Raw genomic sequence first — 13,679 nt, forward strand, 5'->3', positions numbered from 1 at the left:
CCCCGTGTCAACCTTTTGACTGTCGACCTTCTCAATGTCTACCTAATGCTTGTGTTGACATAATGACCCTGTCGACCTAACCCATGTTGAACTTCCTGCATGTTGACCTTCAGTCATGTCGACCTTCATGCTTGTCGACCTAATGATTGTAGACCTAGTGACCGTATCCCGAGCATCTGAATCAGCCAATCGGTTAGCTGCTGCTGCTGATTGTCATCATCTTCAGTGCATGTTGTTGCAGCTACCATCCAGCACCTGCAGAAGATGCTCTAGCTCAGTGGTTCTCAAACTCGGTCCTCAGGACCCAACACAGTTCACGTTTTCCAGGTCACCCAACAGGTGCACTCATTACTGACTGACACATTTTAGAAGATCCACAGGTGGAGCTAATTATTTTATTTCTGTGGGCTGTGCAAAGTGACTGTTGATGAGGACAGCTGTGAAAATGCAAAATCTGTGTAGCCAGAAATACTGTAGGTGTTCCTTACCAGGTCTGGTGATACCTAATGTGCAATCCATAAACCTCGTCCGCCATGCGCCGCAGGTGTGAATGTCTAAAAAAGGGATGTACAATAGCCTAGTATAAAGGTTTGTGCCATCACTCCTGGGGCTGCCGAGCAGCTCAGATATGTTTAGCTGCTCCTGGAGACTAGTGCCTGCACTTTTGGCTCCTCCTCAGTGACAGGAGCCAGTTGCTGCAGGATTATGTCACACTGCAGCACATGACTCCCAGTCAATGCAGAGAATCTGGCATTTTGATGCTACCCTGTCTGTGGGTGACACCCTGATGCAGCCCATAGCCCCATAGTGATGGCACTGATCTTAACTCCATATGTAGGAACTGCACTGAACGTTTGATACATGTACATAGCACCCCCACAAGTCAGGGTGGATTTGTGTGATCGCATTGTCATAAGGGCTGGTTTAAACCTTTAGGAGACCTCAAAGGCTCAGCGCTACCTCTGAGTAAAAACCTTCCCATGATGAGGCCACTGCTGCTGCTGTTCTCCATGGACATGTGAAGCATGTGATGAGCTCCACCAATCAGAGCTCAGCACAAGCCTTGCAGCCTCTGACCTCTTGTGCAGTCTTATGGGACAGTCAACTCCCAGTTATGCACTGCACACTTGTACAGTCAGTGTGCCTTGGCTCCCGATGCTCAGCACCATTAATCATTGTCTCATTGGCAGATAGGGGAAGCTGCAGCACTACCCCACTCCCATGCACAAAACCTTTAGCAAAATATATATATATATATATATATATATAGATACATACCCTCCAACATGACCCATTCCATTAGGTACAAAATGCTCTGTTTCTGGACTTCCCTCTTAATTTATGATTGCTGTCACCTTTGTTGAACTAGTTCATTTATAAGAAAGGTGTGTCAACACAGGTGAAGGCAATCATATAAGTACGAGCTAAAACTCATTGATTATTGGCCCGTTTATTTGCCAGCTGGAGTTGTATCTTCATCGATAGCAGTGCTAATGTTGGCATGAACCCGTTCACAGATCACCCTTGTTTTCAGTGGCTTTTAAGATTTTATGAAATATACTTTACCTCTTGGCACCACAAGATTCACTTATATAACTGTGGACGTGCTTATGTATTGCTACTATTAGGATGGTTTGCAACTCCGCTTTATTTCCTTAAATTATTAATGTCGCTATTTCTCTTAGTCAAGTAAATAATTCATGGAGGTTATTACAGTACATCAGTGCTTCTGCTGTACAATATTTGTGGAAATGTATGAATTTTATGCAGATTAATCTACTCAATTAAGATGCAGTCAAGACCAGCCTTAAATATCATGGTGTGCGTTTGCTGTGTTTATCCCTTTGTATTAGAGCCAGTGATGGCTAACCTTGACACTCCAGCTGTTGTTGAACTACACATCCCAGCATGCCCTGCATCAGTTTTAGCAAGGCCAAATAGTAAAACCATAGCAGGGCATGCTGGGATTTGTAGTTCAACAACAGCTTGCGTGTCAAGGTTCGCCATCACTGTATTAGACTGTTAGCTCCTTCAGTCAGTGGCTTGCAGTGGTACTGTAAAATAAGCTCATTGGACTGTCCTATAATGTGGCTTTTCACAGCAGAAGTTTACAGTACACTGGGGCAGATGTATTAAGCCTTAACAGGAGATAAATGCAGGGGTGATAAGGAGAGATAAACGTCCAGCCAATCACATCCTAACTGCCATGTTACAGGATGTGTTTGAAAAAAGTCAGTAAGGAGCTGATTGGCTGAACGTTTATCTCTCTTTATCACCCTTGCATTTATCTCTTGTTGAGGCTTAATACATCTGCCCCACTGTATATGATAATATGCTACAGTGAAAACCTGCAGAGAGTATAGGAGTAATGGAAATGTTATTCCATGTTAATAACAGTAACCAGAAGCTTTTGTTCAAAATAAACTTAAATAAACATTAACAATGTATTTCCTACACCTACAGTATTATCGGTCAGCTTGTACTGTAGATGAAAACATAGCTGCCAGCTGTGTAGACTATAAGCCCATGCTCACCTATACACATACTGCGCTGAGTACCAGCTGCATGGCGATAAAAAAGGCCGATGTGTATTTATTCCAAAAGCAACATTGTTGCCAGGGCGTCTCCTTGTTGCCAGGGCGTACCCTTGCTATTGAAAACCTGCATAATGTCTACCTAACATAACGGATCCAAATGTTGGCAAGTTCCGGTCAAAATAAAATGCTCGCCTCTCAGACACTGAGGGGGGAGGGACTAGGATGGAGGCACCCAACGTTCGGGAAAACTGGGATGGTGTCGCCCCCTGTTTTCCTGGGCATGGCGAGGCCACGGACTGTTTTGCATATTCAATTCCTTAGCCCGCAATGCCCCCTGCAACTTACAGGACAGAGAGCAGTCAGCTGGCCGATAGGCAGCGTTCACCTGTCCACTAGACTGAGAAAATCCACAGTCTAGCGAAGAGGTGAGAATCAGGCTCTAGGTTTGGTCCCATCTACACAGGCCCGATTTGCCCTGTTTTACCCGGTTCCATCAGATCGGGTGAAAAGTGACCAAATTGGACCTGTCTTGATGGTCTCGTGTGCATCGGATTGTAGCCGGAGATCATATGTGCTGCACGTATGATCTCCAACTTGACCCCCCCCCCGCATGCATGATGTATTGCATGCCATCCTGCTGCCCGGGAAGGTCCTGTTCAAGGGGACCAGATGCCAATACAGTGAGAGGTAGGAGCAGTGATAATATTCTGATTAGAACGCACACGATTCGCTGCCATGTGCGAGCCATTCATGCGAAGGGAGCCTGCAACAGGCTGATTGACATTCTGCCGGCGTTTAGGGGACGGTAACACAGCGTTTTCCTGGAGTGTCCGGAAAACAAAGGCCTTCCCCAGCCTATGGGAGGGAGGACTGCTGACATCATCAGCGGCCTCCTTTTCCCTAAGGCCATCCCAACTAAGTCAAGATTTACTCTGCGCTGCTACGAGAGTGGAAAACCATTTGATTGTGTGTAGATTTATATGGTTTTCCCCACATGTGCACGGCTGCGATCGCATTCTCAGGCCTGCACATGGGAGGGGGGATAACAGATGAAGCGGCGGAGGGGCAGTTTTAACCTGATCACCGGGCTCCAGAATCTCGCAGCCCAGTAATCAGGTCTGAATTAACCCATGCACAGGGCCGGCACCACCACTAGGCAGCTCTAGTCATGGGAGGTGAGCGGAGGTGCAGAGACTGGAGCTGGCAGGAGCAAGCAGGGGGGTCCGTGGGGCGCCGGGGTACCTGCGGCACTGTGTATTAAGCTGGCGAGGTTCCTGTAGTGATTAGGAAATAACTAGCGCTATCCACCGGGCGGCGCGGGAAGGGGTGCTGGGTTTGAAAACACTTGCCGCACGCTGATTAGAGTATGGCCAGTGTTTTCAAAATCAGAAGCTCCTCCCCTGCCACCGCCCGGCGGATAGTGCTGGTTATTTCCTAATCACTGCAGGGACCCTGCCAGCTTAATGCACAGCGCCGCAGGTACCCCTGTGCTGTACGGATCCCCTGCACGCTCCTACCAGCTCCAGTCTCTGCACCTACGCTCACTTCCATCCGGGGGGGATGGGGTGGACTTGACCAGACGGCGCAGCAGGTACCCCTCAGACCCCACCCCCCCTTCCCCGGTGACCCTCGCCACCCCTCCCCCCCCCCCCACACCGGGACGCTCCCACTCTCCGCTCGTCTGAGACGCTTCGGTGCCCCCACCGGCGCCTGCCCATGCATAACATGGCAGGGCCATGTTTATTTTTTTTTAACTTTTTTTTTAGTAGAACATTGAGAAAAGCGCTAACATACTGCACAGATGACGATAATACTGTATGGATGCTTATTTTATTTGTGTTTTGCATTTGATGCATTCTCTAGTCTTGATACTTCGCCTGGACTTGCTGGCAAGCTGCCAATGACATTTGCTAAAAATGAGATGCAAGTTGGCTAATGTGCCCACTGATGGGATTGGCATTGTATCATTAGCAGAGGGAATCTCATGCAATTCTCTCTCCCGCTATACAAAAGTAGTCATTATTAGAATCGCACTATTATAAAGAGAATGTGTCTTGTCTAACAAATAGCAGATGTTTTGTATGAGCTTATAAGAAAGTTTCTTATAAATGTCACCTTGAAAATGTAATGTTCCTAAGCAACCGTCTCACTCGTACAGTTGTCTGTTCATCTCAGGCAGCCGAGTACAAATAAATGTCGTTTTTTTTTTTGGTAATGTAAAAATTCCTTTCATGTGCTAGATCAGTATTCGATGTACCCGTACCAAAGCTAGATGTGGGACATGTGTGAGAACAATCAGCCCGATGCAGGCGGAACTTACACAGTGTTGTATCTATATTGGGTGCCGCAGAAATCACTGGGACAATGGCATGGCGGGCATTTTTCTGGGTATTTGGGCATGCAAAGTAGAGAAGAACCAGAGAGCAACAAAAACAAGCGCCATGTTCCCAGATGCTATTTGATCACCCAGGAGTAGATGTATGAAGCAGTGATAAGGGAGGAGAAGTGAGCCATTGGTTGCCATGGACCACTTCTCTTCTGGTTCCCTTCTCCTCCCTTATCACTGCTTCATACATCTACCCCTCAGTGTGGTCCAATGGTGCTTCTTCAGATTAATGAATCAGGCAGGAGGCATCTGTTTACACCAGACGCCTCCTGCTGCATTTGCATCATACTTGCCCCCCAGGAAGGTGGGCAACTCTTCCATGTGCTCCCCAAAGCCCCTGCCACCCCTGCACCCGCTGCCATGAGTGCCATGATTCAAGTAATTTTGCGTCATTTTAGCCCCGCCCCTTGCTCATGGACCCGTGAATCAGGGAGTTTGTGTGGCTTAGGGCAGGGCTTTGTGACGCCAGCCTTGTCCCCGCCCCCTTAAGTGCAGATTTGAGTCTCCTCCTCGGGCTTTTACCGGAGAGGCAACTTAAAAAGTCGGCAAGTACAGATGGAGCGCCTTCAGGCAGGAGTTCCATCTGAAAGGAGACGCGCAAGCGTCTCACATGCTAGCGCGTACCCATCAGCAAGGCGATGGAGAGTGACTTTCCTGCCCGTCTCCGCTTCAGGTAAACAGGCACGGAGTGGGGGCAGCTGGTGGGGGCTGCGGGGGAGGTGAAAGGGACCGGCGGCGGGCGGCGGCGGGCTCTGACGGAAGGGGTTGCATGCATCCCCTTCCGTCGGCTGTCGCAGGGCGGCTCCTGGCGATTATATCGCCAGGAGCAGCTCCATCTGTATGATTTGCTTATGGTTGTGTCATAGTGTACAATCCTGAATTGTCTTCTATAAAAGATCATCTGGATCCCCATTAGATAATGTACCATCTTCAACAGAACTCCCATCTTAATAAATATAAACCCCATGGTATCTACACAAATGATCCCGATTTTCCCATGTATCTTCTGAAAGGTGCGGAAGCTTTTACAGTACATATTGGTAAATGTTATCAGTAGATCTTTTTATATGAGATAAGTCACATGTTTAAGAGGAGGGATCCTTTACATTTTTATATAAAACAAATAAATTGTATATGTCATGCTTTGATACAGAATGGTTCTCTAATAGGATGTTCTGTTTGCAGATGAGAATAGGCATTCACTCCGGCTCAGTGTTTGCTGGTGTGGTCGGCGTGAGGATGCCCCGGTACTGTCTGTTTGGAAACAACGTCACATTGGCTAGCAAGTTTGAATCAGGGAGTCACCCTCGACGCATTAATGTCAGTCCAACAACATACCAGTAAGTACTTGTACTGTTTATATTAAGACTGTAGCCTTAATGCATTCTCCAATGTCTGTGTATGATCTGCAATCTATTATTCTTCCCTTACTGACTTTTATATTTAATATGAAACCACATTTAATTTAGACATTTCCCATTATGTCTATAGCCCTTCTGCTAAGTATGTGGTCCAAGGGGATCTATTAATGTTCAGCGTAGGGAAGTGGTTTTAAAAGCCATCATTATTATATTATATATTCTAATTGCATCTCTGCCCAGATAATTCAGTTAGGTGGTAATATTATAGGAGCCAACTTTCTGGTTGCCTCCTCTGGGAGGGGACACACAGATTGGCAGTGCGGGGGTGGGAGTGGCTGTCAAGAGGGCAGAGCAGAGGTAGTGGCCCAACATTTTGAGCATTGTGGCCCTAAATTTTTAGCATTGTGGCCCCTCCACTATACGTAATTGAGATTACCAGCATTGTGAAGTGGGAGCCATGATGACACGATTCAGAGGGAAGCGGGAGACACACGTACTGCCTCCAGGAGACTTGTCTTGATTTCCAGATGTCTTCGAGAGACACTAAAGGCAACTATGGGTAACAGGTCTGATTACTGTATTTTGGAGCTCTATCAACTTTAAAACAGCTACAATTTTGCAAAAGACAGTGGAAAGTTATATGACAAGAGTTAGCACACCAAGGAGAGACCTATTTTGGAGGTCTACTGAATACCATCCCAGTATATGGGCCGAGTGAGCTTCTTCCGTTTGTTATATCCATGATCTAACAGCAGCCACCATGAACATCATGGGCAAAAACCATCCAGGCTCCATTTCCAGCTGAAACAAGGATAATAAAGAACAGCTACTGTCTCTCAGCTACTCCATATTGGTGGCTAGTTGCAATAGTACCACAAACAAGTAGAAGTCTTTTGTAGCTTAGAAGAGGAAGCTGTCAGATGGGATGAAATGTGAAGGATTTTTATTATTATAATTTTATTTATAAGGCGCCACAAGTGTTTCACAGTGCTGTACAAAGGAACAATACAGGGAGACAAAGCTTGGCATAACATTGAATAAATAACAAAAATAGAGTACAAATAAAGAGCGCCAAAGATCAATACACATTACAGCTTAAATATAAGTAGTGAGGACTCAATCAACATACAACTAGAGGCTTTAGGCCAATGATGGAGAGGAGTATGTGGACAAAGATGGTCACTGAGTGTTGGAGTATAGGAGAGCTGTGAGTGACATGTGAAGAGAAGAGGGCTTTGACAACAGGATGGAAGAGGGCCCTGCTCGGAGGAGTTTACAATCTAGTAGGAAGGGGAGACAGACAGATTACAAGAGGTGCACGCGAGTGGGTGGTGGTTAGATAGCAGGATGTAAACAGGCAAGGGGTCGGAGAACCATCTGGTTTATGCAGTGGAAGGGTACGCTTTGATGAATAGGTGAGTTTTCAGTGCACGTTTGAAGCTTTGCAAGGTCGGGGAAAGTCTAATGAAGCGAGGGAGTTCGTTCCACTGAAGGGGTGCAGCACGGGCAAAGTCCTGTACTGTAGCATGGGAAGCAGTGATCAGGGTGGACGAGAGACGACAGTCGTCAGCCGACCGTAGAGGGCGGGAGGGTGTATGAATGGAGATGAGGTTAGAGATATATGAAGCAATGGGATTAGAGATGGCCCTGTATGTGAGTGTGAGGTGTTTGAAGAGGATTCTGTAGGGGAATGGGAGCAAGCCAGAGGATCCCCTCTGGCTGAAGGATAGTCAGAGGGGATCCTCCACCGGTCCGTGTATGCTGAAACTATGTTTAGCGGTACCCAGCTCTCTGCAGTCGTAGCTACAATACTTATCATTGACTGATTGTGGTGGTAAATGCTCAAAGGATCAAAGATTTGGGCAGTTGGGGAGTGGGTGGTGAGATGCCGAAATCAGATCATCCTACCTCCGGTCGCCACAGGCGTAATTCTGCCACTAGCTATGATCTTCTTATTATACTGTGCTTAATAATAATTCACTGCTTTAAAAATCAAAGATGTTAAAAATAATGATAATGTTGATGACTACATTCATATACAGAGTCTATTGCAGCAACATTTCTCCATGTAGAAATAGGCTATGCCATGTTGACTTCAATACTTCTACCTATAGCGTCTCTTCCCCGCATCTCTGCCAACAGAATAGAGGCAGCCTCTTTCCTGGGAACCAACTGAGATGCAGAGAGATGAGATGTAGCCTACAGTATGTTCCATGCAGGGAGGTCGTACATGCATTTTACATCCCCGTGTGGGTGTGACACTTCTTTCCCTGATACTGTGCACTCCTGTTTATCTTTTTGTATATGATTTTGTTTTAAAGATAATTCCCATTTAAGGTTAAGAGTAGCTCAAGATTGACCAATTTCTACTCTAGATAAACAGTAAAACTTGATTAGCTTCAGGCTATTTGTATGCTTCATTTGACCTCCAGCTGACTACTGAGGCTACTTAATAGGATTAAATTAGAGATAGGGTCTACATATATAGAGGAGTGTACTGGAACGTACAGTAATCCGTCTTCTGGTTCAATTTAGCAGCGAAAGGTGTAGAAACGTAGAGATAACAGACTCATTTCTCCAGAGGCCGCCCAGGGATTAAAGATACGGGATAACTGAATTACATATTTAAGAGGGCAAGGATTTTTTTAAATGCAATATAGGAGAGAAAAACTACACATAGCATTTCAGATATGTTTTACCTCAAAAGTTGCATTACAGCTACTGTATGTGATGTTAAAATAAGATTTAAACTTGAGTGAATGCAGAGTAAATTGCAGGGGCAAACGCAGGATTTTCAGAAGGGGGTTTCCAGAGTGGCGGAGCAAAGCACGGAGATGGACACTTAGGTGACCCACTATATGCCGCGTCAGCTAAAGTATTATAGCTAGACCAAATGTATATAAATAATAATAATAAAAAATTGGGGCCCCTACCAATCCTCCAGTTGTAGGGGTGGGGAAGCTTTGATGTCCCAAGGGTGTCCTAGATCAGTAATTTCCACTAATTACCCCTTTACTGCACAGAGGGTGGGAGATGGGGTGGGAGAAGGGGGAATTAGGCTGAATGAAGGGGCCCTGATACATAACTTCCAGGGTGGTAGAGGATGTTTAATACGCAGAGGAGGGGTGTATAGTGGAGTGGGCTTATTATTCATAATTTTCTAGTGGGAGGACAGCTTACTTGACTGCAGATATCTCCAGTTTCCGGAAATAGATTTCTTAGATTTTAATGGAATTAAAAACTAGAGAATCCCACCTACCAAATGGTATTGGGGACTAGGGGATCAGAGATTAGGAGGCAGAGCAATCTGCCAATGAGTATATAAAACTACATACCAGGTGTGTGGAGCTGGAGCAGTAACCAGCTGCTGGAAGGCTGATATTTCTGGTTCTGGGAACAGTAGAGACAAGCTACTAGTATCAATCAAAGGGGTAGAGTCTCAGCTTTTGGAATATATCCTCAGAAAAAACTCTAAGTCAGACAGAACCTGATATATCTGACTGGGAATAGCAATTAACAGGCTTGGATGGGGACTACTGCTTTGTAGTCAGATATCTCCAGTTAGACTCCTGGGGGGTTTCTGGGTACTCAGAAACCCCCCCTGCGTGCGCTACTGAATTGAGATATATGAGAAAACAGAACACTCGATTTTAATTGTGGATACATTACTTGATCCTTGAGTCAACTCTACTGTCCATCATCCTGTATTTCGGAGAAGATAAAAAAATTTAGAGAGAGAGAAAGTGTAGGAGTTCCCCATAGCAACATGCTTCTGAATGTTTTAATGAAACTAGGTAATTTAGGGTTAGAAGGTAAAATTTGTAATTGGATTAAAAACTGGTTGCACAATCGGGGACAGAGAGTGGTTGTAAATGGCATACATTCCAGGTGGGGTAAGGTCCAAAGTGGAGTCTCACAGATATTGGGGGCCAAATGTAATAGGGTGTGAAAATCTGAGAATTGGGAGCTTTTGGGAGAGTTTTCCCTTTTTTTTTTTAAACGGCAATCATTTTCACTGATAAACCAAGTTGATTTCGCTATGTATTTGATTGCCGTTTAAAAAAAAAAAAAAATCTTTTCCGAAATCTCTCACTTTCTGATTCTCACACCCTATTACATTTGGCCCGCTTTGTGCATTGAGCACAATTCTAAAAATGTCAGCGTTTTTCAAACAAAAATAAAGCAAACATATATTGTACGTTTTTCACTTAAATGGGAAAACATTCATATTGCCTTATTAGTTATTGTAACCTGTCAAATTATGTATGCAAGCCATTTGTTTTGTGCTGGATGTATTCAGCAGTATTGCTGATAACAGCCGCAGTCTTTCTTCAGACCTGACAATTAAACAGGAAAAAAATAACGCTGCTGTTTTCCAGGCAAAGTCAATTTGTAAGTTGGGAGAATTTCCATATAAGCATATAATTGATCTGAACCTCCACATTGTAAATATTATTTTATTGATTTTCTGACTGCAAAAGTTATATTTGTACTGTATGTTAAGACAACAACCTGTGGGTATCTGGGCACAAAAAGACAGGTGCTAATCTTTACATGGAGGGTGTAATGGTTATCATTACTGCCTCACAGCACTGAGGTCATGGGTTCCATTCCCACCATGGCCCTAACTGTGTGGAGTTTGTATATTCTCCTCCTTTATTGTGATGAACAGTAATGTGTCTATTGTGCCCCAGTCCCCTACCTCTAGATGACTCTAGGTCAGGCATGTCCAAACTGTGGGCCTCCAGCTGTTGTGAAACTACACATCCCAGCATGCCTTGCCATGGTTTAGCATTCCCTAATAGCAAAACTGTGGCAAGGCATGATGGGACTTGTAGTTTTGCAACAGCTGGAGGGCCATAGTTTGGACATGCCAGCTTTAGGTTCTGCTGCCATAGGTGAATTCTGCCTACATCCCTTCTCTACTATTTTGAGACATGCCCAAATAGTAAAGGATGTTTCCTCCTGCATCCTGCTAGGGATTGTTAAATCCTAATAAATCCCAAACCAATGGACAATAAGTAAGTTTCACAGTTTACGTAAAGTGTCCGTTAACTTTTACCCTTTATTCCGAACTACGGGTGAACCAATGCGTAGCGCCACGTAGTGTACCTTGTCTGTGTATCTCTTGCTACACCGATACCCTTAGTGCAGTATCCTTACCAGTATTATGTACTTAGGCACACTCTCAATGTACCAGGTATCATTACTGTAAACACTTCCGCTTATTGCAAATAAATTACAGGAGACTTGGTATAAATTCGGAGTTAGGGTACAAAGTCCTTCACCGTATGTATTAAGTCCCTAATGGACAAAAGGGGTAACAGAGTATAACACAAGAACACAGTATTCAATTCTTAACAATAACTAACGAAATAGGGGAAAAACAAATGCAAGTACAACTCAGCTTAAATACAACTACAACAATACAAAAAGTACAGTTACCGTCTCTTTCACACGCAGACGCCCCCCCCCCCCCCCGGACCAGGGCACTGTATTCAAAATCCTGAGCACAGTGGACTAGAATGTCCCTAGTCCATGCACATCATTATATAGGGTCCAGACAATGGGATACATAAAGTTCTTCATTGGTCAAGAGGTCAGGTTTTGCTTCTACTGATTGGTACAGTAAAGAGGCACAGCTGGTTCTCTGTTCAAGGCTTCGTCATCGTCTAGAGGTTCCTGCTGTGTATGTGGTTCCAACTGGATTTTCCTTGTGAGCCTTTCCTCGTGACAATGTATAGATTCATAAATATAATGTCCATAACTTATGAATGGTATATGTTGCGCATTTCAAACAAACACCGGAGGGCTGCGTGTGAGAGGCTGATCGCATAGATACCAAATATGTCCTGGGGAAACTATATTTTATTATTTGTGAATGTGGAGTATGGGTCTATGTGTATAAGTATGGCTGCCCTCTGAGTTTGCACAATATTCCTACTTGCTTCTATACACTATTAACATAAATATGCTAACGAAAATGGCTGCCATAGTATGTTAGTGCAGTGTGGATGCAACACAACCTCAACCGGATGGCCATTGGTGCAATCGCCATCGATGGTTACCATGGATGGCGATACTGCTACCAGCCATTGATAGTAACAACCTATCTGATAGACAACCATCAATAGTTTTAGCTATCGATAGTCCACCATTTTCTTTGACTGGCTCATCGGCTAATAACCATCAATGATTTTCAATCATCAATGGTCAATGGCCATCCCAACATCCTGCCCATTTCTGCAGTGAAGTTAATGGGGCAGGTTGCGATGTGTCATCATCTTCCTACCCTGAGACTTAATGATGTGTGTCCCATAGCCACAAAAGTCAATATAGGTATGTTACATAGCCATTCCACCAATATGGGCCGGGGCAGTGAGCCTCAACTGTTAAAATCTACACGGATTTACTTTTCCTGGCCTGACAGTTCTGAAAACCAAGTTTTTGCCATCACGCATTAAGTATCAGTTATGAACCAACATCTATAGACTATTCTGACCATGATGGAGGAGAGAGTGCCTTGCTTTAGGAGGATTTTTTGTGCCCGGTCTTGTTTCCTATTGTTTCTAGAGAAGGTATAAATCCATTTTGCATGAGAATAGATAATAACCTTATTCTGCACTATCTTATTGCTTCCCTACATGAGGTTCTCTCTTGTCAGTTGTCTATTATTTACCACGGAATGTAACCTAATATTACTGCTAATGTAAAACCAATGCATGTATCTTGCCTTTGTCTGGAAACAAGTGTGTGGAATTTAGAACACTTTATTTATTATTATTCAGAAAGGGATAACATTTCCAGGAGGCTTTTGCTTTCAACATCATAATAGCCTTCAGCTGTGATTCCACAACAATTGCTCATATTACAGATAATTATAGCACTTCTTTAAAAGGATGAATACTAATGATATTTTTGCCAAGCTAATTGCTCTTTTTTTTTTTTTTGCATCTATTTCTCATGGTGAGAAAACGGTGCGGGGGGGGGGGGGGGGCTCTAATTATTGCACTTTTTTGTAAATTACTCACTGAAGAATAATCCCCAAATGTCTACCCCCACTGGCTATGTGCAAATAATAATCATTGTATTATGCGGGGAAAAAAACTGAAATGTGTTTAGTGAGGCATTTTCGGTTCAATCTGCAACTGCCTCTTAACAGTAACTGCAAATAAGTCCATGGTTATCGTACCCTTGTATTGTGTAGTGTGGCAGATACAGCATATGTCCACATGAGGATAATGTAGAAAATCCAGTCCAGGTTTCAGAGCAGGAAAATTAGATTCAGTCCAGGTTTTCAAACTGATGTGATCAGGGTTGGGCTGATTAGCAGCACCTGTGGCTTTCTGATTTAAGTGTTTCCTGGGCAGGAGGTCATTGTTTCTGATGGTGAAA

General features: G+C 44.3%; 1 protein-coding gene across 1 annotated transcript in view; it reads left to right on the top strand.

Annotated features, from left to right (window-relative positions):
- The window catches only part of GUCY1A2 (guanylate cyclase 1 soluble subunit alpha 2), a 176,934-nt gene that overhangs the window by 154,358 nt on the left and 8,897 nt on the right, over positions 1 to 13,679 (top strand). Inside the window, exon 7 of the mRNA XM_083170033.1 lies at positions 6,109 to 6,263. Within this exon, the coding sequence (XP_083026159.1) occupies positions 6,109 to 6,263 (155 nt within the window). The remainder of the gene's footprint in view (positions 1 to 6,108; positions 6,264 to 13,679) is intronic.

The sequence above is a fragment of the Crinia signifera genome, chromosome 2, assembly GCF_055691185.1.
Source record: "Crinia signifera chromosome 2, ASM5569118v1, whole genome shotgun sequence".
Lineage (NCBI taxonomy): Eukaryota > Metazoa > Chordata > Amphibia > Anura > Myobatrachidae > Crinia > Crinia signifera.